Source organism: Lissotriton helveticus, chromosome 9 (genome assembly GCF_964261635.1).
Source record: "Lissotriton helveticus chromosome 9, aLisHel1.1, whole genome shotgun sequence".
Classification (NCBI taxonomy): Eukaryota; Metazoa; Chordata; class Amphibia; order Caudata; family Salamandridae; genus Lissotriton; species Lissotriton helveticus.
Window position 1 is genome coordinate 570,220,318 of NC_136070.1, and position 27,335 is coordinate 570,247,652.

Genomic DNA, 27,335 nt, shown 5'->3' on the forward strand with positions numbered 1-27,335 from the left:
ATGGACAGAGCATCTGAATTAAGCAGAACACTCATACCCAGTCCAAAGATCAGGGCTTGATCCATCACCGTTTTTTAGCTCACTGCACCATCCCAGTTCAGAACCTGGCTACATGCAAATTAGTCTGTCCCTGGCCCAGTGCATCATGGGAACAGGGCAGACCAAACTACCAAGCCAATTCTTTACTGGAAAGGAAACAAGCTTCCGGGGACCGGTTTCTGGCATTGCAGCCGTCTTCGGCCCGGCTTGCTTGAATCCTGATGGTGCAGTGAGCAAGGGACTCATGTCTGAGCATACCCTTCCACTCCTATAGTGGCCAAAACGATTCAGAAAAGGGGGTGGTGATGGACAGAGCATCTGAATTAAGCAGAACACTCATACCCAGTCCAAAGATCAGGGCTTGATCCATCACCGTTTTTTAGCTCACTGCATCATCCCAGTTCAGAACCTGGCTACATGCAAATTAGTCTGTCCCTGGCCCAGTGCATCATGGGAACAGGGCAGACCAAACTACCAAGCCAATTCTTTACTGGAAAGGAAACAAGCTTCCGGGGACCGGTTTCTGGCATTGCAGCCGTCTTCGGCCCGGCTTGCTTGAATCCTGATGGTGCAGTGAGCAAGGGACTCATGGCTGAGCATACCCTTCCACTCCTATAGTGGCCAAAACGATTCAGAAAAGGGGGTGGTGATGGACAGAGCATCTGAATTAAGCAGAACACTCATACCCAGTCCAAAGATCAGGGCTTGTGTGGTAGATAGCGTTGTGTAGCAGGTGTAGTGTTATCAGTGTTACTTAGCTATGATTGTGCAGCAGGTGCAGTGGCACCAGTGTGGCGTAGCTATCATTGGTGCAGCATGTGCAGTGGTACCGGTGAGTGGTAGCTACCATTGGTGGAGCAGGTGCAGTGGTAGTGTTGCTTAGCTATGATTGTGCAGCAGGTGCAGTGGCACCAGTGTGTGGCGTAGTTACCATTCGTGGAGCAGGTGAGGTGTTATCAGTGTTACTTAGCTATTATTGCGCAGCAGGTGTAGTACCACCAGTGTGGCGTAGCTACCATTGTGCAGCAGGTGCAGTGGCACCAGTGTGGCATAGCTACAATTGTGCAGCAGGTGCTGTGGCACCCGTGTGGTGTAAGTATATTTGGTGGAGCAGTTGCAGTGGTAGTGTTGCTTAGCTATGATTGTGCAGCAGGTGCAGTGGCACCAGTGTGTGGTAGATGGCGTTGTGTAGCAGGTGCAGTGTTATCAGTGTTACTTAGCTATGATTGTGCAGCAGGTGCAGTGGCACCAGTGTGGCGTAGCTATCATTGGTGCAGCAGGTGCAGTGGTACCGGTGTGGCGTAGGCGTAGCTACCATTGGTGGAGCAGGTGCAGTGGCACCAGTGCGCCACATTGGTGTAACACACTCACTACCACACACTCACCCCCACAGACTCACCACCACACACTCACCACTACACACACAACCACACACACAGCCACACACACAACACACCACCAGCCGTCAGTGCACGCTTTCACCAGGGCCAAACACCACCAGCCATCAATGCACGCTTTCACAAACCACAAACACCACCAGGCGTACAACACCAGCCGTCAGTGCATTCTTTTACAAGGCGCACTTACCAGCAACCATCATGCACGCTTTCACCAAACACACACACCATGAGCCATCTGTGCACGCTTTTACCAACCACACACCCACCAGCCGTCAGTGCACCCTTCCACCAGGCACACACACCTCCAGGCGGCAGTGCAGTCTTTTACCAAGCACACACACCACCAGCCATCAGTGCACAATTTCTACAGGCAGTCACAAACACACCACCAGCCATCAGTGCATGCATCAATTGTTAACGCATCCACAATTAACTATTGTAGCAATGTCAGTATGGTACACTTTACTTTTAAACATATTCATGTAAAGCACAGCATGCCACCATTGCTACAATTCCAATCTAACTCACATAATTCCACTACACACCACATGCACACACTCCATAACACATGGCGAAAACACATTGCCATTTACAATGCCATTAACTCAAACTCAAATAAATCCGAGCCCGATTGCATTTCCAATGCTTGTTAAGTTTGCATAGGGACCTCAATTCCTTGAAATTCAAGTGCAAGTAAGGTGTGAGGTCGAGCTCCTCGAACAGGTCCATGTTATCTCCACTAATAGCTGGGTTCTGTTGAGACATTCTAACCTGACAGTTCTAACCCTCTACCCTAACTATAGTGACTTCCATTTTTCAAAAATTCTAATGGGACTTAAGCAAGGCCCTACCAGACTTTTAGTATTTTGGAAAAAAACAATTTCAGAATTCTAAGGGCAATTTGAGTTCTGTCGTGTGATCAGATGGTAACCAAGTAGTCCAACAAATGCAAGTTTGTATCCCACTGCTGATCCACTAATGTGAGAAAGAGGCTCTATATATACTGGACTAGAATAAGGTACAGTGTGTATAGAGTCCACAAACCGTAGAGGTATAACAGAGGTTAAAGCCAGGTGTGACCTTACTCTCTAAAGTGGTAGCTTGGTCGAGCAGTAAGGCAGTACCAGAGGACAGTGTAAAGCATTTGTTGTACACACTCAGTCAGCAAAAGGTTTCACACACTCAAGGACTGAACTCCAGGCCAATTGTTTTTATATCAAAGATATAGTTGTTTTATTTTTAGAACCAACAGGTATCAAAATACACTGTTCTCAATATGAGAGGTCTCAGATGAGTACTTTGCAGAAAGGCAATAAACGTAAACACAATAGGTACAGGGGTTACAGTAGGCAACACAATTCTACAGACAATTTAGCATTGAGTTCAATGAGTTGTCCTATATAAACACAGTTGATTACTTTGTAGATTACTATGGTAGATTACTATGGTAGTTCCAGGACTGGATCCTAGATTCAGCCCTAGGGTCTAAGCTGAAAACAATTTAGTAAAAACGTTTTAGTTATTGCAGTGATTTTTCAGGAATATAAAGCTATTTTAAAAGTTCACACTTAAAAACTTTTCAACTGAAATCTGGCAATGTTATCTAATAGGAGGAAATTCAGGTTGCAGGTAAAGTACGATCTTGTTACTTTTGTAATCCAGTACTGGGCTCCTAAGTCCAGCACTGGGGTCTCAACTTAAAACAGGTAAGTAATTAAGTTTCAGTATTTCGTAGGATTTTAAAGAATATTTCAAGTTTTCAAAAGTAGACATTTCATAGAAAAGCAGACGGTGGATTCCTATAGAGAAAATACAGGTTACTAGTAAACCCGGTAAGGATTACTTTTGCGACTCAGTACTGGGCTACAAGGTACAGTACTGGCTTCTCTCCTGATCACAGGTGAGTACTTCGGAATTCGGTTGATTTTATATGAATATTTTAAGTTTCCAAAACTTCATACTTAGAAGATTTTTCGAGTCAAACCAGTCAATGTTATCCAATGGCAGGTAAGTGAGTTACTGGTTTCCAGGTGAGTACTCGACTGGTGAAGTTAGGGTTCTGGGCATAGACTCGGGGGTCCCCCAGGGTCCGGTAGGTACAGTTGGTTCACCCTCAGCTGAACAGGGGCGGCCGGGTGCAGAGTAGTTAGGCCCAATGTTATCCAATGAGGGGCAGGGGGCCTCCGGTTGATGGCTGCTGGCTAGCAGGCCACACGGCTTTGGGAGCTGGGCTCCTGGTCTCTTGCTCAGGGCAAATGGGGAAGTAGGATAGGGCAAAGTTTGCACGGCCAGAGGTACTCGGGCGGCTGGGTGCAGGGTGCTTTTGAGCCGTCGGGCGCTCAATGTTATTCAATGGGAAAGGTAAAAAATTAACAAAGGCTGCAGGCTCGGGGACGGAGACTCTTCAGGGGCGACCACCATTTCGAGAGGTAAGTTGGGATCTTGGAGCACAGGTAGGTACCCCAAAGGAAGGCACAGGGAGCTGCAGGGCGCCAGGTGCAGGGGTGTCTTTGGGTGTTGGGGAAAGCTTCAGACCTCAGCTGGTCGAGGTTGGAGTGGTCCCTGGTTCTGAGTCTGCAAGCGTCATCTGGGTCGTCGACGAGGGTCTTTGGGCACTGGACTTCGTGTCCCAGTCGCCGGGGGGACGTCCTCGTGGTCTTGGATTACTCAGGCACAGGCCGGGCTCGGCTGGTGCAGAGTGGGCTGGTCCGGAGCTTCCTGGCTGGCACCAGGTGGGGTTGTTGTAGCAGAGCCTCTGCTGATGGGAGTCCCAGTCTTTAAGAGGGTCAAGGCAGGCAGGTCCTCTGGGTGTCCCAAGGTTGCTGTATGCAGGAGTCGCTGGGATTTAGGCAGGAGCAGGTTCCAGGATCGACAGGCCGGTAGGGCTGGGGCCAAGTCAGTTGTGTTCGTCCTGTTAGCAGCTGCACAGCGGGTCTTCTTCCTCTTGATCTTCTTTCTTCTTTTCGTATCGGAATCTGCGGAGGAAGGTTCAGGGTGCCCCTAAATACTAAATTTAGGGGCGTTACAGGTAGGGCAAGGGCAGGGACCTATAGGTCACTGTCCTGGGGTGGGTACACCCCCTTGCCTGCTCCTCTCCTGTGGGAGGGGGCAGGAGCCTAGTTGTGATTGGGCAGGGATCCTTATCTTCAAGATGGCCGGAGCCCGGGGTCATGCTTCACCTCGCCTCTCCCACCTGAGGGGTGGGGTTGGCACCGGCTGGCACACCTCCCCTTCCTGACGTAGGGTTTCCCGCCAGTCTTCCTGACAGAGTGGGGGTCAGAACCGGTGGGGACCAGTTGCTGAGTACAGCAAATGGTCTGGAGAAGCTCACAGAGGCAGCCTTTGAACAGACACCCCAGGATATAGTGGCATGGATTCGCAAATTTGGCGGCACAAAAATGGAAATTTAGCGGCACAAATATGGAAATTTAGCGGCAATTTTGCGGCATTTTATTTGCCCGTTTTTCCTACAACAAACACAGATATCTTAGCTTTTTTAGTTATTTAACAACATGAAGCTATGTATATTTGGTTTATTTACAATGTAGACACTTTGTTTCCCTCGAAAAGCATGTACAGATATTCAAGTGTATCTCTGGATATGGTTTGGGAATTCTCAACGTGTGTCAAATCCTGGTGCTGGTCGTGGGGAAATGAAGTGGTGAAGTATTCCAGGGGCGTGACGTCATTGGACAGTCCGCACCATTGGTCTCTTGAAGTGCGTGTTCTGCTTGTTGTCGAACCAGACCTGGAGTAGATGATGGCGTGACCGAGCGAGATGTCAAATGCAGAGTTCACCCGAGTCCACCGTGATGCACACCCTTTGGCTCACGGCCCTACTTATGCCTCGTCGTGATGGACGGTCTGGTGCGCAACACCCATTGGGCGCACGGGGCTTTATCCCCCTCCCCCCCCGTCGTGTGTCAGCCCGGCCTGACACGTCTTCATGGGCTGGCGACCGTCTGATTGCAGCTGCACCCGAGTACTTAACAGGTCTTTAAAAGACCATTAATTGTAAATGAGGCTTTTGTTGTGTATTGCGCCTTCTTACAGCCACTCTGTGGTTGAAAGAATTAGCCCCCCCCCCCCCCCCCCCGAAATATTTTTCGGTTACACACCCCCCCCCCCCCCCCCCCCCTCCTTCCCCCTGAAATTTGCCTCTAGTTGCCCGCCTGTGCACGGTGCACTTTCGGTTCTCTGCAGCTATATGTGTATTGTGAATGCCTCTCCTGTTTTTTGGTATTTTAATATGCTTCCTGCGTCTCGGACAGGGACATTTTGGCGCTACGTAATACACAAAGATAAATATAAACAGGAAACATGATTGCGAACCCCGCTCCAGGATAGAGATAGGTCAGTTATGTGCCTAGTACTAACACCACTTGAGCAGAGGGGCCTAGGCAGTGGTGTAACATTATCCCTGGGGGTGGGGGGGGGGGGGGGGCGAGCTCCATTGGGCCCTCTCCGGCACTGTCACGGGCTTCGTGCCCCTGGCCTGCCTAGGCCAGCTCAACGTGCCTGGACTAGGCCTCTGTGGTGCCATTTCTTCCTGCGCTTTCGTGTGTCCCCTCTTCATTCAGTGCCACCAGGACCCTCCTACAAATCTTAACTTTGTACCGACAGGGGCAATGGAATTAACAAATTGCACAACCGCCTCATTAGCTGTATAATTAAGAAGTGTCCCCACTTTCCATATAATCCACAATTCTTTGCATATTTTGAAGAGTTCAGCATAAAAAATATGTAAAGATTAAGTCAGGCCCGGTCCAAGGCGCCCAAGGGGCCATTTCCCCTATAAACAGACCCCCCAGGATATAGTGGCATGGATTAGGTTTTGTAAAAATACCGCGATTTCTACAAAAGTGCCGATTTCGCTGGCACTTTTGTAAAAATCGTGGCATTTTTACAAAAGTGCCGATTTCGCGGCAAATCGCGAAATCCTGGAGGGTCTGCCTTGTCTGTGATAGTTAAAAGCATTGTATAATAATGTCCTCTATTTCGAAGGCAAGTAAACGGACAGGACTGAAACTCTTTAGGAGGTGTTACTAGTTGGTCATGAGTTGATCCTCAACGCTGTACTTCAAATTAGGCAATCAGTTTCTTGAGTAAAATTCTTCGACCCAAGCTGTTCCATCAGAAGTAGAAACAATGTTCTTTCAAGCTTCCAACGAATATCTTATTATCTAATGGAGTCCCCTGTCTGTTTCCAAACCTTGTGCGCCTCAGTCCATCCAGAATCTGCATGCAACTACCCTCCCGCCCCCTTTAGCGTCACTGATTTACTTGAATTATCCGAGCTGTGCTGGCCGCCCCTGCAGGAAGGTGTCCTTTCGTGTCCCTTCCTGCACATAAACACCTGTGTTGGTGCTAGGTACCAAACTGTGCGCTAACGCTGATTAAAAGAACAAGAATGTACCGTATCTCGTCCTTTCAAATTGGCGTAATGCAGCGAATGAAAAAGACTTGCGTCGCTCCCCTACGCTAATTTTTTGTAAATTTTGCTGTTATAATTTACCGAATGTTTCTGTCCACCCTGGCTAACCTAATCCAGTGATAGTGTCAACTCATTTATGGTTACAATATGCCAGCAGTGCACCTGGAGTGCCTAGCGTAAACCATATAATTTGCCTGTCCAGCCCCTTTTCTAGACTTATATTTGATAACACACAAGAGATGTAGACCATAGATTTATAACAGTATTTCGTGAGTGTATTATATTTGTGTGCATCTCACCTGTGGCATTTTTTCTATGCAATACATATGTTCCCTTTTAAAAGCCTTTTGCTCGTTTGTAAGCACTCCCGAATTCAGGCTGATAAGGAGCAAAGGCAATGTGAAACTAAAGGAGCAACTCATAAACTCGAAAAGGCCCTTCGAAACTGATTTATAAATTTTTAATTAATTATAAATGTTGAGGCCGCAAATGAAGCACATCCCACTAGATGGCGCTAGATGCTAGCGCGGTAGAACATAACACTTACTCGTGCTTATGGTGTTCGTGGGTCCAGTTTAAGATTTCAGTATTCACTAGAAAAAACAAACCCGAGATAAAAGCTGATCTCGTCTACAGAATGTGTGTGCGCCATGTGCTTTCCAGTATGGGGTGGTGGCTAATTATTCCAGCCCTAGGCAGAGGGGTCAAAGAAGGGTTGAAAAACAAAGCCTCATTAACAAGTGAAAGGTCTTTTAATGACCTGTGAAGTACTCGAGTGAGGCTGGCAGCTCGAAAACTGACTGTCTGTGTGTGTCCCGGGAAGCTGCTGACACACACTAGTGGGGTGTCGGGGGGGGGGGGGGGGCGCACAGCCAATAAAAGGCATTGTTTGTTTTGCTGTCTCCCGGTAGAGACACTTTTTTGTAAATATCGCGGCCAATATGGTTATTATCGCGGCCATCGCGGTAATCTGCCGATTTCGCGATTTTTTCGTGAATCGCGATAAACTGGAGGGTCTGTTTGAAGCTTCCCCCTGCCCATCCTGGGGGAGGAGACCTAGCACCTCGCCCAGGAAGTGCATTGTTGCAGGCCCAGGAGTGTGGGTGGCTCTCCACCCAGGGCTCCAGCAACATGTCTGCTGTGGCAGCCTCTACAGCCACTCAGCCCAGACGTGGATTGTAGGTTAGGTTTTCAGGGGGCATCTTTAAGAATGCCCTCTTGTGCATTTTACATTAAATCCCACACTGGTATCAGTGCGGGTTTAATGTGCTGAGAAGTTTGCTACCAAACTTGTCAGTTTTCAGTGTAGCCATTATGGTGCTATGGAGTTCGTAATGACAACCTCCCAGCACCATATGCTCTTAATGGCATCACTGCACTTACAGTGCACAGGAATGGCCCTGGGTACTGTAGGGGCACAGGGCTCACGCACCTCTGGCATAGTGCACCCAGCTAGAGGGGTGACTGAAGTATGCCAGGGCAGTGGGTTCTGTGGGCATGGCACACAGGGATGTGTGCCATGTCGACTCTTTGTTTAGTTCTGTACTCAGACACTCAGCCTGCAGAGGCAGTGTGTGGGTGTCAGGATACAGGGCCCCTGAGGGTGGCACAATAAGTGCTGCAGCCCTCGGGGGTCTTCTCAGGTCACCATGCCCTGGGTACCTAGGGTACCATTTACTAGGGTCTGACAGGTGGCTAGAGATGCCAATTGGGTTTTAGCTTCAACACAGTTTTAGGGAAGGAACACAGGCCCAGGGTACCTGGGTGGCAGGAGCTTAAGGCACACTTAGTCAAAGCACATCAGCAGTTCAGAAAAAAGTGGGGGCATACCAATGCAAGAAATATGGCAATTTCTCACAATCTGTTCTTGGCATGTAAAGCTGTAGAGTTGTATACGCCCACCCACCTCCCCGGGTACCTTTATCTGTTGCAGTATTATCTTTTTTCGATACATCACATGGACACCCTTTTCTATTCCCTAACTAACTCCATCATTACCCTTCATGGCGAAAAACAATCTGAAGATGGGGTCGATGCCCATGCACACTATCACCATAAGGAGGAGACACCTACCCCGTGACTACAAAGACTTCTTCAACAAAAACAAAGTGCAAACATCTGAGCCCAACCCCAGATGGCGATCTATGCTAAAGTATACAATTCTACAGCTCTACTTGCCAAGAACAGATGCATACTGGTAAGTAGCATTTTCCTTCCTAGCTTCAATAGACCTCAAGGATGCCTATTTACATATTCCAATGAACAAAAAACAGAGTACCTAAGATTCCTACACAACGGAACACATTACCAATTCAAGGTACTGCTGTTCTGAATAAAATCAGCTCCACAGGTGTTCAGTAAGTGTCTGGCCGCTGTGGCCTCCTACCTAAGAAAAGAAAAAATCCATGTATACCCCTAGCTGGACGATTAGCTAATAAGGGGACACATAAAACAAAGGTGCCACAATCATGTTCAGAAGACAATCCAAAAACTTCAAGGTCTAGGTTTCTCGATAAACCACAAAAAATCAGCAACGGACCCAGATAAGGAAAAAACCTTTCTAGGTGCAGGACTGAATACAAAGAACACAGAGGCTTTTCCCACACAGAACAGGATACAAGCTATCTACAAGGAAACAGCCCTCTACCAGAAGGGACAGTCTCTGACAGTGAGGAAGGTAATGAAACTTATGGGCATGATGGCATCATGCATCCCACTCATCCCTCACACTCGCCTACACATGCAACCATTCCAAGAAAAGATCACCAACAGCTGGTCACAAGCCACAGGGAGTTGGGAAGATCTTGTGGTTGTTACACAAAGGATGCAAACAGAGACACAATGGGGGGCATCCAACAACATAGCACAGGGGAGACCTTTCAGGAACACAACTCCATTTGTGACAATCACCACGGATGCATCCCTCAGCGGTTGAAGAGCATACCTGAACCAACTACAGATTCATGGACTATGGAGGGAAGAAGACTCCATAAACACATTAACTTCTTAGAAATAAACTGTTCTTCTGGCACTCAAAGCATTCCAGAAACCGATTCAGGGGAAGACCATCCTAATACAAACAGACAACTCAACTACAATGTTTTACCTGAACAAGCAGGGAGGAACGAAATCCTTTCCCCTGAGCAAACTTGCGCAAGAAATCTGGCAATGGGCAATAACACAACAGATCTGCAAACAGTACATCTACCAGGAGTAGACAACGTCACAGAAGACTGGCTAAGCAGACAAAACACACGAATGGGAGCTAAAGCAAACATCTGAAAGAAGCACGTCGTGATAGTTTCCTTACCTTAGAATTACCCCCAGGCATCAGACTGGATCCGGAAAGTTTTCGTCAGCAGTACCCCTGTGCGTCAGAAGGTGGCGTTGTGCGGCCCGCGTCTGTCGTTGGCGTCGTGGTTGCCGAGATGACGTCACGGTCGCCGAGATGATGTCGCAGCAGCTACTTAGACGCCGCCCTCACGCGCTGACGTCAGTTCTTTCTTTTTCCGCGACAGCAAGCCCAGATCCGGAGAGAGCGGTACCCCCAGTAATTTTTTTTACCTCGTTTTTCGAGGCCTTTTGTCTGCTTTTTTCGAGTTGATCGACTCCTGGTGCCGTAGGGATGCCCGGCTTCAAGTCTTGCAGGGACTGTCATCGCACAATGTCGGTGACTGACGCGCACTGCATGTCTCTACTGCCTGGGTCCAACCACGATCCCAAGTGGTGCCCCGACTGCCGGGCCATGGCGCCGAAGACTTTGCGGGGAGCGGTCCCGAAAGTTGCTTGAAGTCCAGCAGTCTGCTCCGCGCTGTTCAAGATCCCGATCCCATGGGAGGTTGAGGGACCGGTCACAGAGCCATCACCATCGTTCGTCGGGATCGAAGTCTTCGCACTCTGGGTCAGGTAAGGCGAAGCATCACAAGAAGTCGAAGAAATGCTATCGCTCTCCGGCTTTGCCTTGCTAGATACGGCTGAGGGTGCGGGTGGTGCCTCCCCGCGGCTCCTGCAGATCCTATGTAGTTGCTGTCGACCTTCACGGGTTCGTTGGCGACCCCGGCCCAGCTGCAGGAATTTGTCAGCCATGGCCTGCCTCTTTGGGCCGTCGGGTCAGTCGGCATGCCTTCTGGTCCAGCGGGTCCAACTGGGGGTCCTCAACCTTCACTGTCGGCGGCTCCGGCATCGCTATCGGCTCCGGCACTGCAGGTTCCCCATGGAGCCCGGTCGACGCCGGTTGTCCTTGTAACACCTTCACTGACGTCAACCCCACCTGCACCACCCCCGACGTCGCCCGTGGCACCGGGTGTCGTCGTCCCCAGTTTCAGCCCCGATGCGAACATGGAGCAGAACTGCGTTGCTTAACGCAGATTCCAACACCGATGGGACCCTTCTTTTCCTATGTCCAGCCTCCGTATTTTCGGCATGTACATCAGCCTTCGGAGGAAGGGGAGGACTGGTAAGGGGTCTGAGGACCCTCTTGCAGCCCTGTGCGAGTATGACCCGGACTGGGCAGAGGAACTTGGGGATGCCAGTGGCATTGACATCTCTCCTGACCTTGGCATGCTCACTCCTCCTACTGCGGCTACCAAGGAGGGCGCTAGTTACTCAGTGGTGTTGCGCCGAGGTTCTACACCTCCAACTCCCTACAGTGGCCGTCAGGACTAACCTCCTGACAGAAGTGCTTCAGCAGGCGGCTGCCTCTGCGGAGCCACTGCTGCCCTTCAATGATGCACTTTCTGACGTTCTTTTGGGCATCTGGTCCAGGCCCAACACAGAGGCTCCTGTGGATAGGAATTTGTCCGCACGGCATCGCCCGGCCCCAGGCGACCCCCTTTTTCTCTCCCAACACCCCACCCCTAACAGCTTGTTTGTCCAAGCCTCCACGTCCCAAAGTGCATTCCCTACTGCACCCCCGGATTGGGAATCCAAGAGACTGGAACAGTTTGGGGAAAAGATTTTTTTCTTCCGCCAGTTCAGGGCTGCGGTCGGTGAACACCGCATGCCTCTTGGGCTGTTATTCACACTCTGTGTGGGATACGGTGGCGCAAGTGCTGCCTCAGTGTCTGGAGGAGGCACTGACTGTGCTCTCTCAGGGTGTTGTTGAGGGGAGAGATGCAGCCAAGTTCACAATTAGGTGTGACTTTGACACCACCGACTCGCTGACCAGAGCAGTTTTAACGACCGTGGCGCTCTGTCGCCATACCTGGCTGAGTACTACTGGCTTCTCTGGGGAGGTCCAGAACACTCTCATGGACATGTCCTTTGATGGCATTCACCTTTTTGGCAACAAGGCGGACAGTGCGTTGGATCGTTTTAAGGACTCACTGGCTGCAGCCAAGTCTTTTGGCCTTTCGGCCACTCTCCCTCCTCCGCCTTCTACCTTTCGCTCCTCTCGTGGCCACGGAAGGAGCGCCTCAACATGTTCGCTTCAGAGCCACAGGCCTGCGCAGCAACAGGCCCAGCGTGTCCGCGGACGTGGGACCCACCGAGGTGGGTCGGGGGGCCAGCGGCGGGTCAGTCCACCTCCACCCCGGCCACCACTGCCTCCAAACCTTCCTCGTCCGGTCTTTCAGGCCCATCAAACGCCAGTGGGTAGCATGATTCGCCATCACCTCCTCCACTGGTGCACCATCACTACAGACAGGTGGGTTTTACAAATAGTCCGAAGGGGCTACTCCCTTCCCTTCAAGACTACCCGCTTCCCTTCAAGACTACCCCTCCAGCCATGCCACCCCAGTATCACCGCATGTCGAGTATCACTTTTCACTTCTTCAACAGGAAGTTGTGGCCCTCTTGTCCAAGGGGGCTATTGAGCGCGTTCCTGCACCAGAAGTAGGTCGTGGTTGTTATTCCCACTACTTTCTGGTGCCCAAGAAGGACAAGGGCCTGTGTCCTATCTTAGACCTCCAGAACGTCAATCGTTTCCTCCGGAAGGAGAAGTTAAAGATGTTAACTCTGGCTCAAGTCTTGTCTGCCCTCGACCCTGGAGACTGGATGTTCGTGTTGGATCTGCTGGAAGCATATTTCCATATTCCCGTCATGCCGGCCCACCGGCGTTGCCTGCAGTTTATGGTAGGCCACGAGCATTTTCAGTTTACCGTGCTCCCCTTTGGCCTTACCAGCGCCCCTCGGGTGTTCACAAAAGTAATGGCGGTGTTTGCAGCTCATCTGCGCAGATCACTGGTTCCCATCTTCCCCTATCTTGACGACTGGCTGTTGAAGGCGGGATAGCCCTAGGCAGTCGTCTCCCACCTCCAGACTACTGGCGACCTCCGGCATTTGCTGGGGTTCTCCATCAATGTGCCGAAGTCGCACCTGATTCCCTCTCAGAAGCTCCTCTTCATCGGAGCGGTTCTGGATACAGCGCTCTTTCGGGTCTATCCTCCCGAACGGCGAGTCCAGGATATTCAGGCTCTGATTCCGATGTTTCGGCCTCTTTCCTGGGTTTCGGTCAGGATGACCCTGAGGCTGCTGGGCCTCATGGCCTCCTGCACCCTGCTGGTCGATCATGCCAGATGGCATATGCGGGTTCTGAAGTGGGACCTGAAGTTCCAGTGGGTGCAGCATCAGGGGAACCTGTCCGAGTCCATCCAGATTTCAGAGGGCACTGCAAGACTGTTGCAGTGATGGCTCACAAACCGGAATTGGGTCAATGGCAGATCCCTCCCCCTTCCCCAACCGGAGCACACAGTAGTGACAGATGAGTCCCTTCTGGGATGGGGCGGTCACATGGGAGAGGCGGAGATCAGAAGCCTCTGTTCTCTGGTGGAGTCCCGGCTCCATATCAACCTTCTGGAGCTGCGGGCGATCCGACTTGCACTGAAAGCATTCCTTCCCTCTGTCAAGGGGAGAGTAGTGCAGGTGTTCACGGACACCACCACCGCCATGTGGTACTGCAACAGACAGGACGGGGTGGGGTTGTGGACCCTATGTCAGGAGGCTCTGGGCCTCTGGACATGGCTGGAAAATCCGGGCATTTCCCTGTTGGCTCAACACAAGGCAGGTTCACTGAACGCCAGGGCGCACAAACTCAGCCACAGGGGCATGATGGATCACGAATGGCATCTTCACTCTGATGTGGAGCAAGGTCTCTTTCAATAGTGGGTAGAGCTTTGGCTAAATCTATTTGCCACCGAAGAGAATGTGCAATGTCAGCAGGTCTGTGCGTTGGAATTTCCAAGGTGGCACTCCCTCGGCGACGCTTTTTGTCGCGAGTGGAATTGTAGTCTGTTGTGCGTCTTTCCGCCTATACCACTTCTGCCCAGAGTGCTGAAGATCAGGCGCGACCAGGCCCAAGTCATTCATGTGGCTCCGGACTGGGCTCGAAGAGTATGATATACAGAGCTACTCCGTATAACCATCGATTCCCGGGAGGATCTTCTGTCGCAGCAGGAGGGGACGGTCCTCCACCCAAACCTCTCCAGCCTCCACCTCCTTGCGTGGAGATTAAGCGACGGCAGTTGATTCCTTTTGACTCGTCTCCTGAAGTTTGTAAAGTCAGTCTGGCGGCCAGGTGGCCCTTTACTAAGTTGGTATACGCCTGCAGGTGGAACAAATTTGTGACGTGGTGCACAGCAAAGACTGTGGATACCCTTTCTGCCCCTCTTTCAGAAGTCCTTTTGTTCCTTCTTTCTTTAGCCCAGCAGGGCTCTGCTCTGGGCACTTTCAAGGGCTACCTTTCTGCTGTTTGGACCTTTCTCAGGCTCCCTAAAGCCCTCTCTTTTCAAGTCCCCTGTTGTAAATAGATTCCTCAAAGGCATTGCAATTACTCACCTTTTCCCTCCTATTCCTTTTGTGATGCCACAGTGGTACTTGAATCTGGTTCTGGCATATTTGATGTGTGCTCCCTTTGAGCCTCTTCACAACTGTCCTCTACGTCTCAACTCTAAAGACTGCTTTCTTGGTTGCCATCACCTCCGCTAGGAGAGTGAGTGAGCTCCAGGCTCTTTCTTGTAAACCTCCTTTTCTGTCTGTCCATCCGGACAAGGTTGTACTCAGAACCCGTTCATCTTTTCTGCCAAAAGTTGTCACTGCTTTTCACATCGGGCAAACCATCACTTTGCCCACCTTCCTTCCGCATCCTTCCAGAGAGGAAGAGAGGCTCCACCGTCTTGACCCAAAACGTGCGCTCTCATTCTACCTTAGCCGCACACAACAGTTCCGGGTGGATGACTAACTCTTTCTTGGCTACGTTGGCCCCAAGAAAGGTCGGGCCGTACACAAGCAGACTATCTCCTGATGGATCGTCTTGTGTATCAAAGCCTATTATTCTCTGGCAAAGAAGGAGCCTCTGTTGGGGCTGCGCGCCTATTCCACCAGGACGACGGCTGCCACTACGGCGTTGGGACGTTGTGTCCCCTTACAAGACATCTGCCAGGCAGCTACGTGGGCCTCGCTGCACACTTTTACTAAGCATTACTGCCTGGGCAGCCAAGTCCGGAGAGACGGCTTCTTTGGCCGTTCAGTTCTTCGGGACTTCCTGGTGTGATCTTGGTTTGCAGACTCACCACTGGTGTTGGTATTGCTGGGGTATCTATTCTAAGGTAAGGAATCTATCACTATGTGTTTCTGTCAGATGAACAAATTACTTACCTTCGGTAACGATATATCTGTAAGAAACATTAGTAGTGATAGATTGCTTACCGCCCCACCCATCCTCCCCGTTCTGCGAACCGATTTCTAGGGTTAAGGTCATGCCTTTCAGGGCCCTAGTTTCAAGGCACCAGTGGTCAGTATCTTGCATGGCTCTGCGTTCCTGGAGCGGAAAGTCGTGTACAGAACTGACGCCAGCGTGCGAGGACAGCGTTTAAGTAGCTGCTGCGGCGTCATCTCTGCGACCACGACGCTAACGACGGACGCAGAGCCGCACAACGCTACCTTCCGACGCGCAGGGGTACTGCTGATGAAAACTTTCCGGATCCAGTATGACGCCTGGGGTAATTCTAAGGTAAGGAATCTATCACTAATAGTGTTTCTTACAGATATATTGTTACCGAAGGTAAGTAACTTGTTCAACAGTACAATACCTGTTCAACATTGGGGGAACGCCATTGTTGGATCTCTTTGCAACAATACCGAACAGGAAATGCCAAAACTTTGCATCCAGGTTTCCACACCACCTGTCAAAGGGAAATGCGCTTTCACTCAATTGGTTTCAGACATTTATCTACGCCTTTCCACCACTGTAAGAAACTGTCTCTATATATACTACACCAAAATGAGGTATAGTGTGTATAGAGTCCAAGTGTCCCCATAGGTAGGCAGAGGGTAAAGTTAGATAGAACCTTACTCAATTTTTGTGGTAGAGTGGTCGAGCAGTAAGGCAGTCAGTATCAGAGGACAGTGTTAAGCATTTGATGTACACACTCAGTCAGCAAATTAATTCACACACTCAAAAACTGAACTTTAGGCCAATTGTTTTTGTATAGAAAATTATACTGTTTATTTTAAGAACAAAGCAAGCCTGGCATAGGTGCGCAATAAATACTTTTCAGTAATAAGTTACTTGATTGAAATACAGTTCGAAAATGCAGTAGAAATTGTACTGGGTTTGATTTACAGATAAGGCAGTGAATTGCAAAACACAGCAAATATAGTACGTTGGAATGAATGGTCTTTTTCAACAAATTGCAGGTAAGTTACTTTTGCGTTACTTTTTCTAACTCCGTGCTGGAAGCCTAGATTCAGCACTGGGACATTTCCTGCAAACAGGTGAGCAAAAACGTTTTGGTTATTTGTACGATTTTTAAAGAATATCTTTAGTTTTCAAAACTCCACACTTAGTCGTTTTTTGGAAGGAAAATTGACAATGTTATCCTATAGAGGAAAGTCAGGTTATCTGTTTGCAGGTAAGTAAACGACTGTGGGAGTTTAGGTTCTGGGGTTAGACTCTGGGGTCTGCACCCTCAGCGACACTAAGGCGGCCGGTGTGAGAAGTTGGCCTGATATATATAGTGCTCACTATTCTAGTGATCACTTTGTATCATACCAAACAACCCTTATTGATGATTGGTTGTAAGTCAACCTTATTAGACCAGCTATCCTAGTAGCGTGGACAAGAGCAGTCTTTAGGCTAAACTCTAGAGGGCGTGTTAAGCCAGCTGCTTTACCATCACATATACCCCTTGAACACCAAGTGAAAGGACACCACACAAGTTGTTATAAAAATATAGGATATTTATTAATAACAAGTCTACCCTGAACTCTTTGAGTCAGGGAGCTAAGCACAATACAAAACTCTTATGAAAATACTTAAAGTTGCACAATTTACACAAATGCCCGAGGGGCACGAAAAACCATACACATAAAAAGTGGAATGCGAAATACTAGCAGGTAAATAACAAGATCCAGAGGCTTCAGGATCGATAGGACTACACTACTGAACCCTGGGGTGGGTACACCCCCTATTTTGCCACTCTCCAGTGAGAGGGGGGCAGAAGCCTGTCCCTGGTTGGCTGGGTCCCCCAATCCTCAAGATGGCTGGGACTCAAGGTTGTGCTTCACCTCGCCTCCCCCACCTGAGGGTTGGAGTTGACAGAGATGGGCACACCTCCCTTCCTCACTTATTTTTCCTGCCGGTTCCCCTGCCCAACGTGGGGGTAGAACCAGTGGGGACCGGTTGCTGAAAGCAGCAATTGGTCTGGAGAGGCTCACAAAGGCGGCATGCCTTTAAAACTTTTCCCTTGTGAACCCTGCCCATCCTGGGGGTGGAGGCTTGGCACCTCATCCCAGGATGTGCATTGTTTCAGGCTCTCGACCCAGGGGTCCAGAAACCTGTCTGGTGGTGGCAGCCTAAGCAGCCACTCAGTCATGTCACTAGAAGTTGGTCATATTTCAGGGTGCATCTCTAAGATGCCCTCTGTTGTGCATTTTACATCTGATAGAGACTACTAGCCGCAGATTCCTTAACGTAGAATTATCCCTAGGCGTGTGACTGGATCCGGAAAAAATTTCTTGCCACAGCATCTCTGCACGCCGGGAGGCTTTACCACGTGACTCCGCCCTGACGTCGTCCGCGGGTGTGACGTTAGCAAGGTCACGTAAGCCCCACCCAGGTGCGCCAACGTCCTTTTTTCTCTTTTCCACGTGCTACGCGGATCTGGATCGTGTCCTGGACTGTTTTCAGGCCTCCTTTTCACGTTTTGTTTCGTGGAACAGTGTGAGAATGCCTTCGGGCTTCAAGTTGTGTACTGATTGTGCACATCAGATGTCGGCGACGGACCCTCACCCGATATGTATGTGGTGTTTGGCCGAGCACCATGAATCTACGGACTGCGAAGCTTGTCAGCACCTCAAACCGAAGTCCCGGCGGGAGCACTGGATGAAATTGCTGTCGGCCCGCTTGTCCAGGTCGGTGTCGTCCCAGCATCCGTCCCCTACCTTGGAGGCCAGGAACTGCCGATTCCGTCTGCGGCATCCCCCTATACCATGGCCCCAAGGGCGTCCCTCGCCAGCTGGTAGGTCCTGTAGTTTGTCTCCGAGGTCTTGTCCTCGTGGGGCGGAGAGCGCAGGTTCCCCTCGGGACGTGTGCCCCCGCCAGTCGCCACCCTACCCACCGTTTCTCGGCATCGGGGCGACTAGGGCTCAAATGAAATCCTACACTGCGGCTCTGCAGGCTTCTTTGGCCCCTCCTCCACCTCCTGAGACGTCCGCGGATCCCTTGCCTCACGCGGGGCCTTCCGCTGAGTTGCCGGCGGCTTTGGCCCCGAAGGTTTCGGCTTCAAGTTGTAGGAGTGTGGTGTCGTCGAGGGGTAGTCCTTCGGGGCTCTGCTCTTTGACCTGTGGCGTCCCTGCCTCGCCGCAAATCCCTACAGGGCTGCCTGTGGCATTGCAGGAGGTCGCTGGGACTCTGGGCTTGTCCCTGAGTCCCCCTTCTGCCCTCTGAGCAGGCAGCTGCCTCACCAGAGGGTTGTTTCGGCACTGGAGGCTTTCCTCCCCGGCCCTGGCGGTGCGCAGGTGGAGGCCGGGCCTGGGATGCTTTCCTGAGTCCCCCTCGGTCCTCTCCTCAGGTGGCTGCCCCGAGTGAGGTCGAGCCGGTGCCTTTTCGGCACCGTTCCTTAGCCACACCGGCTCCGACTCCACCCCATTCTCCTAGGGAGCACGTGGTGGAGGAGGTCGACTCTGCATGCCGTCTGCGGTGTTGTGCTGTGGTGTTTCCACCCTTTTTTGTCCGGCGTTTCAGGCTGGTCCTCTTGTCTGGTGTTCCAGGGGGGATAATTTCCTGTGTTCTGGTTGATGGCTTGGTCCGTCCTACGTATTTCTCCTCTTCTCTTCCGGCTGGTCCCATTTCTTTTCTTGGGTCGGTTTCTGTCGAACGGTTTCCTTTAGGGGTCGTTCTGTTTTTTCTTGGCCTTGCCTTCGGCTTGAGCTCTGCTTGGTCGGGGTGCTCGGCTTTGTGGTGCTTGCCAGCTGCCAGCAGCGCCCGCCTGGTCTTTCTAGTCCACGGCCAGGGGCCGTGGCGCTGGCCCTTGTCCTCCTACCTCTTGTTCTGATGGAGCCTTGCAAGACTATGACTTTCTTCTCACGCCTGCCTTTCTTGATTGTGGAGCCGTTTCTGCCATGCCTGTTGTTTCAAGGCTGTGGCCAGTTCAGCTGTCCACTTCACTGTGTGTGGGTCTTCCGCTGGAGGGCTTTGCCTCTTCTCCTTGGTGTCTTGGGGTGATTCTTTTTTCCTCAGTACTTCTCTGTCGTTATCTGTCCCTCCGGGGCTTTCTTGCGGATGTCCCTGGTACCTGGGCTGGGCTTGGGGTGTCCTGACCTCCCTTCACCTAGTCCTTGCTTCCTCCTGCTTGGTGAGGGTTGGGGGCGCCCTTTTTGTCCCTAATATACATCTCTTGCTGGGGCTCTGTTTCTTCCTACTGGGAAGCTCTCTCGCAGGCCCCTCCTCCCTTCTGGGTATGGCATGGGTATCTATTCTACGTTAAGGAATCTGTGGCTAGTAGTCTCTATCAGATGTACGAGTTACTTACCTTGGGTAGCGATGTATCTGATAGAGACGATTCTAGCTGCAGATTCCTTCACGACCGGCCCTTCCTCCCCGTTCTGCGAGGACCCTTAGCTTGGTCTTTTGCACTCGCCTGCCTCGGGGTGGTTTTGTCTTATGCTAGTGCCTTCTCTCGCTTCCTCCCTAGTGTGATGCTTTGTTCTGTTTGTTCCACTCCTTCCTTTCTGGTGATTGGTTGGTGGTTTCATGGGTACTTCTGCGTTCCTGCACCCTGGTCTTTCAGTGTGGGGCCTATTCGTGCCCTTCTTTTTTTTCATTGCTTGAACTTTCTGACTCCTCTGCAGTCCTCGGAGTTGGGGTCTCTTGGCTGCCTCGGCCCTTGGCTCTTTACAGGAGATACCTCTACTTGCTGGTGTTGTCTTGGGGTAAATTGTCGTTACTCTTCTGTTTTGGCCTTGGTGTCCTTCACTGTTCTGGACTGTGGTTTCTGCCCCCAGGGAGGCTGTCGCATTTGTTTGCAGGGTTTCTTCGCAGTAGCTGTGCTCTGCTCTTTCCTTCTATGACTTTTTGGTGCTATAGAGCCTGGCACTCCTCCGGATGGTGCTGTTCCTCCTACAGGTGGTGCTGTTCTTCACCATTAGTTTCTTCCCTGTCTGTTTGGCTCATTTTTTCGCACACTGTTCCGTATTTTCACAGTTTTTGTTTGTGATGGCTCCGCGTTGTGGCACGGGAAAGTTCTCCGAAGAAAACGGACATCGCGCGCCGGGGTAGGGCTTATGGGACCTTGCTGCCGTCATGCCCGCGGACGATGTCAGAGCGGAGTCACGTGGTACTGCACCCCGGTGTGCAGAGATGCTGTAGCAAGAAACATTTTCTGGATCCAGTCTCAATCCTGGGGATAGATAATTCTACGTTAAAGAATCAACTGCTAGAATTGTCTCTACCAGATACATCGTTACCGAAGGTAAGTAACTCATACATTAAATCCCACACTGGCATCAGTGTGGTTTTAATGTGCTGAGAAGTTTGATACCAAGCTTCCCAGTATTAAGTGTAGCCGTCATGGTGCTGTGGAGTTCGTAATGACAAGATCCCAGCACCATATACTCTTGATGGCAGCTTTGCACTTACAGTGCCCAGGAATGGACTTGGGCACTGTAGGGGTACAGGGCTCATGAACCTGTACCTTCACCACTGGCATAGGGCACCCAGCCAGAGGAGTGACTGACGTATACCAGGGCAGTGGTTTGTGGGCATGTCACAGATGTGTGCCATGTTGAGTCGTCACATTGCTTATGCACCTAGACACGCAGCCTGTAAAGGCAGTGTGTGTCTGTCAGGGTACAGGACCTCTAAGGGTGGCACAATAAGTACTACAGCCCTTCGAGGCCTTTTCTGGCCACAGTGCCCTGGGTACCTGCGGTACCATTTACCAGGGGCTGACGTGGCCTGAGATGCCAATTGAGTTTAGGCGTCAATGCAGTTTTAGGGAAGGAACACAGGACCTGGGTACCTGATTAGCAGGAGCCCAGGGCACACTCAGTCAAAGAACATCAGCAATTCAGCAAAAAGTGGGGACATACCTTGCAAGAAAGAGGGCACTTTCTTACAACCACTTCCCCTGATACAAAGAGTACTACAAAAAGCAAGGGAACCAGGAACAAATATGATTCTTAGTGCCCCCCGTTGGCCAACACAGACATGGTACTCAACTCTCCTAGAACTCTCCAAAGGAGAGATGATCAGGACCAAAGCAGAAAAGGACCTGCTAATAATGCAACAGGGCCAAATCTTTCACCCAGAACCAGCGAGGCTACAACTAGCGGCCTGGCGCCTGAATACATAGAATTTGGACACCTCAAACTGCCGTCCAGAACCATGGAGATTCTAAAGGAGGCAAGAAAACAGTCAACAAGGAAATGGTATGCAGCTAAATGGAAACTATATACCACATGGTGGCACCGCAAACAATACCAATACAATAAACGCACAGAAAACAGTAGTCACATATCTTACCTACCTTTTAGACAGCAACATCAATTTTTCAAGCCTAAAGGTACACCCTGCGGTCATAGTGGCATACACAAGAGGAAAAACATGCATAAGCTTCTTTACTAGACCACTCTTCAAAAGATTTTTGGAAGGAGCAAAAAGAATGGCTCCACCCAGAACTGCTCCTGTACCAACATGGTTAAATACAGTGCTGTCGCAGTTAATGGGAAAACCATTTGAACCCATGCATACTGCGGATATCAAACGTATTACTCTCAAAACAGCATTTCCCATTGCAATATCATCACTACGGAGAGTAAGTGAACTACTTCTGGATTCACATGCGACCCACCCAGCCTTCCCCTAGAAGGAACACAAACAGGTGGGGAAGCAAAGTACAACGTTAAGAACTATAAATAAGGACCATCACAAGGATTAAACAGCATAAAAACAGAAAAAAGAATCCGAAGATGGCCACCGCGCACGTCGACCTCCAGGATGCTGTCTGACTTCATACAGGGGACGTACCTGACACCAAATGGTGGTCGACAGAGACCAAAACAAGAAAAAAAAACAAGAAAAATTCTGGACCCAACCACTAGATGGCGGAATGATGCACAGCATGTGAATCCAGAAAACTCTTCAAGCTTCAAAACTACTCCTACTGGTAAGTAAACCTTTCGATACAGTTGTCAAATTATCAGGAAAAACTGATGCCGAAGCATATATGAACTTGAAGCCATATGACTTGCAAGGGTTGTTAACTCCTCTTTGTATGACAGGGCTCTCTGTTTTGTCTGAGATAAAAACAGAGTGGAGTTCACAAATGTTGGTTGTGGGTTTTTAAATAATTTTTTCCCCCTCATTCTAAACTTCAGTTAAATTTTTTTAGAGAATGTATGTAAAGTAATCATGATTATTATCATATTGTTTTGTCTCGTCTAAAACCTCGAACTTCTTTTCTTATTGCAGTTGGAAGGAAAAATACCTGATGTCGCCTTTCTGAAGTGATGTTGTATTTGACAGTTTCCAGCAAGCAACATGAGGCTGCGACTCAACCCTTGCTTTTTTTTATATTTCAATCTAACACCTGCCAGTGCGGGGGTGTACTGAACTCTGGGACATGTGGCATCCACCTGTGAATGATCCAGGTGGGCTGCGAAGTGCACCCTCTGTCAAGTGTGGAAGATACATAGAGGGCAGATTATTTTTGTAAAATTTGTTGTGTTTTGAGATAGTGTCATCTTCATTTATCAGATCTCTCCCCTGCATCACGCCATTTTTTTGTATTTTTAAAATATTTTATTTTATGAGGTTAGCAGGGTGGGGGTCTGTTTTAAACAGAGCTTCACCTTTCAGAACGTACTGTGACGGACCCCATGGGTCGACAAGGGTGGGTGGGGATGAATTAGGGAGTTGTTTAATTTCCACATAAGCAGGTCTGGATGCTACCATGGGCAGATCTTATCCTCTCCCCTTCCCATCCTCTTTAATCCGTGATTTTCTTTCTCCTGTTGTCCCCATTCATTTTTGTCTGGTTTTTTTCCCAATTGCATCTTTTTTCTGAGGGAAATATTTGTGCTATCACATTTTCTCAATTTTTTCCCCCTTTGGTACTATCATGTTTTTATGACCTTGCAATTTCTTTCCTTTAATCTGAACACACAGTTGATGTGTATCTGGTTTTTTGCTAGAATGTTGCTCAGTTTTTAATAGTTGTGAGCCATGGTAGTGTTTTGCATTTTAAATCGCTCTGCAACTGCTGCCTACTTCTGAACTCTTGCCCAAAAAGATCTGCCTATTGTCTCTGTCCTGCTAAATTATGGATAGAAATAGCTGCCAGTCAGAAAGTTAACAGATTCCTTGTCTCCAGGATTGCTCATACCAAACTTGTCCAAAATACAAACAAAACTCCAATATCATGAGAGTTCCTTAAAACTCCCGGCTTCCAAAATTATAAGACCTAAAATACCATTTTACATCAAATGCTTCGAGGAAATTGATAACAAAGTATTAGGCTCCAGCCAGTATGTGTTTTGGCCTTTGGCTTAGCCCTCAAGGAGTAAAGCAAATGTTTAGCTAAATTTTGGAGTTCTAAGGAAGAGTAAAGTTTCCTTTGTATTTTGCACCAGTGTGGTGTGAGTAACCCTGGAGTCAAGAGATCTATTGCTTTGTTAGCAGGTATCCATGCCCTCAGTTTGTTGCTAGCACCACTGGACAAACAAAATTCATATCTGTAGATTTGAAAGGTGCAAAGTATTGGAGTGATAATGGAATGGATAGAAAAAAAGATTTGTTCTGGAGCTGGGGAGGGAGTTCTCAGGTTGGGTATTGGTTTATGCAAAGGTCCTGCAGTAGGATACAATTTGAGAGGGAGTTCTTGGGCTGGGAGTCGTGTGGGAGGTGGGTTGGGAGGATGTGCTTTGGGATGGTGGTTTTAGAGATGGTAGGTTGGGAGATGGTGGGTGGGAGAGAATTGCAATGGGTTTGGTGGGGCTTGGGTACAGGGTGGGGTTTGGGGAGGAGAGGGATAGGGAACAAGGTGGTTTGTGGGAGGGAGGTGACAGGGGAGGTGGATTGCTTGTAAATGTATGCCTGCTTCATCATGTGCAGCCTCGTCTTATTCTTAATCCTATACGCTCTGTACCATGTTGAAAGGCGAGTTAAGTAGGACTTCGACACCACATCTGCATACTCCGGTGGATCAGAATTTGGGTCTTCCATGGACTACCCCCTCTTCCCCATTCAGATGTTTCAATATTGTGGTCTCCACACCCCCGCCCTCATTCCCCCACCACCGCCTCCTAAAAAAAAAAAAAAAAAATCCTACTGGCTCAATATACCTAAAAAAAAAAAAAAACTACTGGCTCAACCTACTGTGCACTTCCACCTTCCCAGCATGGCTCTCACACATACCCACAACCGCCTACTAGTATACAACTCCCGATTACAGGTTTTGAGCTCTTCATAGCAGTTTTTCGGAGACTTGATGGGTATGCTATTTGATGGTCACGTGGGAGAAAGTGTTCAGTCACTGGTGATTTCTGAGCATCCTCCACCCTTTTTATTACTTTTCATTCTGCCAAAGCTCTAACATCAGGTTGTGGATGTTAGTTCCTCAGTGCTTCTACTCCAATGCGAATGTAAAAGTATACGTTTTCCCCTAAACCCTGCATGTTATTTCTGTTTGGAGACTTGAGGCTGGAAGGTTGTATACTAGGTTTACTGGCCTACCTCACTACTTTATTCTTCCAATTTAGCTGTCAGGCTGCCTGGTTGTGGACTTCAGCTGTAGCAGCACATGCTCTGCATTGTGTTACAGTGCTTCAGCTGGTGTTGTGTACATGTGAGTTGGTTCTAGCAAATGTACTTGCTCTGCTCCTGTCATAGGGGTGCTCGAATGAGTAGGTTCTACAAGCAGGCGACATAGAATGTCTGCTTGCACAGCAGCATTTGATGAACAGCTTTCCTAGTCATGTGTGCCGTCCCCCCCGCCCCCCTCATTTTACTCTTACTACCTTTTTGGAAAACAGTTTCCATACACCACACATTTCCTACTAGTTGAGGATGTTAATTTTCAGTCCGAGTGCTCCATTCAGGTAACTTTAGTGCTGGGGCCTTGAGATGCCTAGTGGTGGCCTTCTGTGATCTGGGAAATTCAGATTTGAAATCTGAGATGTGCTGTTGGCAAACATGTGCCTGGTTTGCAGGATCCTTCCCCAAAGACACTCAATTCCCACTCCTTTCAATTCCCTGTTCCTCTCTCTCTCCCCTTGCTTGCCAGTAAGCAGATTCCCTTTTTCATGTGGCAGACCTGTCTTCATTTCAAGGCCCAATTAGGTTGCTGTTTGTGAAGTGTCTTGCATGCCAATTACCCCCTACCTGAACTCTTCAAGCGTTTCACTAACCCACCCCTCTTGCAGAGATCCTTTAAGAAAACTCTTGGTAGAAAAGGGTAGGACTGACTTAGAAACCATAGTATGCATACTCATCCAGACAATAAGCATGCAGGATAGAAGCAAACCAAGCTGCAACGATGTCCTCACCATGGGGGAGGGAGGGTGGAAGGGCAAGAATTTTGCATCTTTGAAAGAGACTACCACCCGCTACTCATTGCCCCATTGCACCACAGAGTTTTGAGGTGCCATTCTGCAGCTGAGAACTATGCTGCTCACAGCCAACGAGGATCAGACAATTGCACGAAGGATACATTTCTCATTAACCTGTGGACACTTGGAGAACATCAACGGAGAAGACTGGGCACTGTGTCTTCCTGCGGTAAAAATAGCACTACTGCAAGGCACTTTGTCTGGTGCCAGTTCATTTTAATGCCACTTCAACATCCAGTAGAGTGGTGTCATCAGCAGGGTCTCGATTCTCTCTTCAGTCAGGAGACTGGATATCTGTTCCCAGAGCCCCCTGCCATTGGCACTGGACAGCCTCAAGAAGATTCATCTGAATGATTCATCGCATCAAGGGTGGGCTAGAAAAGGCGATTTATTTGAATGTCTCTTTAAATGGAAATCCACTGTGAATAGCCACTTCCATGGAGGATAAATTAAATCTGCAGTTGCCATGGTAGCGGCGATCCTTCCATGGTGGATTTCTAAGCCACAAAATTTACTTAGAAGGATATCCTTGTTTTTATGGGAGGTCAGTTGAAAAGCAAGTATTTTCTCATCTGACCAAAAGGACAACCCTTTCTTCGGGCGTTGCTTCTCTTTGCTTTGTTGCTGTGTCTTTGTTGGATGTGTATGCAGACTATGAAACTCTGAGCCTTCCTTACCCTACTCCTTTCCCCACAACCCCAAATGTCCAATCTGATCCACCAGAGCTGTGCTGCTGCCAATCATGTAATTTTCTGATTGCCAGTTAGATCACCTATTGGGTTAAGGATACCGATCTGTAAGGAATTATGAATTTATGCCTCTTTACTCCACTGTCCGTTCCAGCTTTCTCTTGCCAGTCCCTTCAAAAGATTTACTTGCTAAAGATTCAGGGGCTGTTGCCTGAACCCTGGCAAGAATTAAGGAATCCGGCATTGCATACCTTCCTGTGAAATATCTGCACTTCATGTTAAGAAAAAGCTTCACAGAGCTTGTGACATTTCTAGGTTGCTTTGATGCTCTTTAACTGGTCTAACTGCTTATGTTAGGATTATCCACCATGTTAGGAAACATTGTATTGTACTGTCAAATAAATTTTCTTTGTTAAGATGTTGTGTCTGGAATGTTTCTAGAATCTTTCTAAAATGTTTCTATAAAGTATTACTCTGCAACTGTTAATTTGTAGCATGGCATAGCTGTCACAGAAAGCATAAATCTCCTGGTCTGTGCAAGTTAAAAATGTTAGGTGGCTTGGTCACTAAAAGCTTACTAGAAGACCTGGGATGTGGGCATCATTCCCATGCCCTCCTGTATATAGGAAGTTGCTTTTAATTTTTGGGACAATGGAACTTTTTTAGGTGCACATGCCCGAACTTTTCTTCACTGTATGCCTTATAAACTAGCATGCTTGCGAGTACAGC

At 49.1% G+C, this 27,335-nt stretch overlaps 1 protein-coding gene across 1 annotated transcript in view; it reads left to right on the forward strand.

The window, feature by feature from the left end:
• NXF1 (nuclear RNA export factor 1) overlaps positions 1 to 27,022 on the forward strand; it is a 497,551-nt gene extending 470,529 nt beyond the window's left edge. The window contains exon 21 of the mRNA XM_078660502.1: positions 22,781 to 27,022. Within this exon, the coding sequence (XP_078516628.1) occupies positions 22,781 to 22,819 (39 nt within the window). The 3' untranslated portion in view covers positions 22,820 to 27,022. The remainder of the gene's footprint in view (positions 1 to 22,780) is intronic.
• The last annotated feature ends 313 nt before the right edge of the window (positions 27,023 to 27,335 follow it).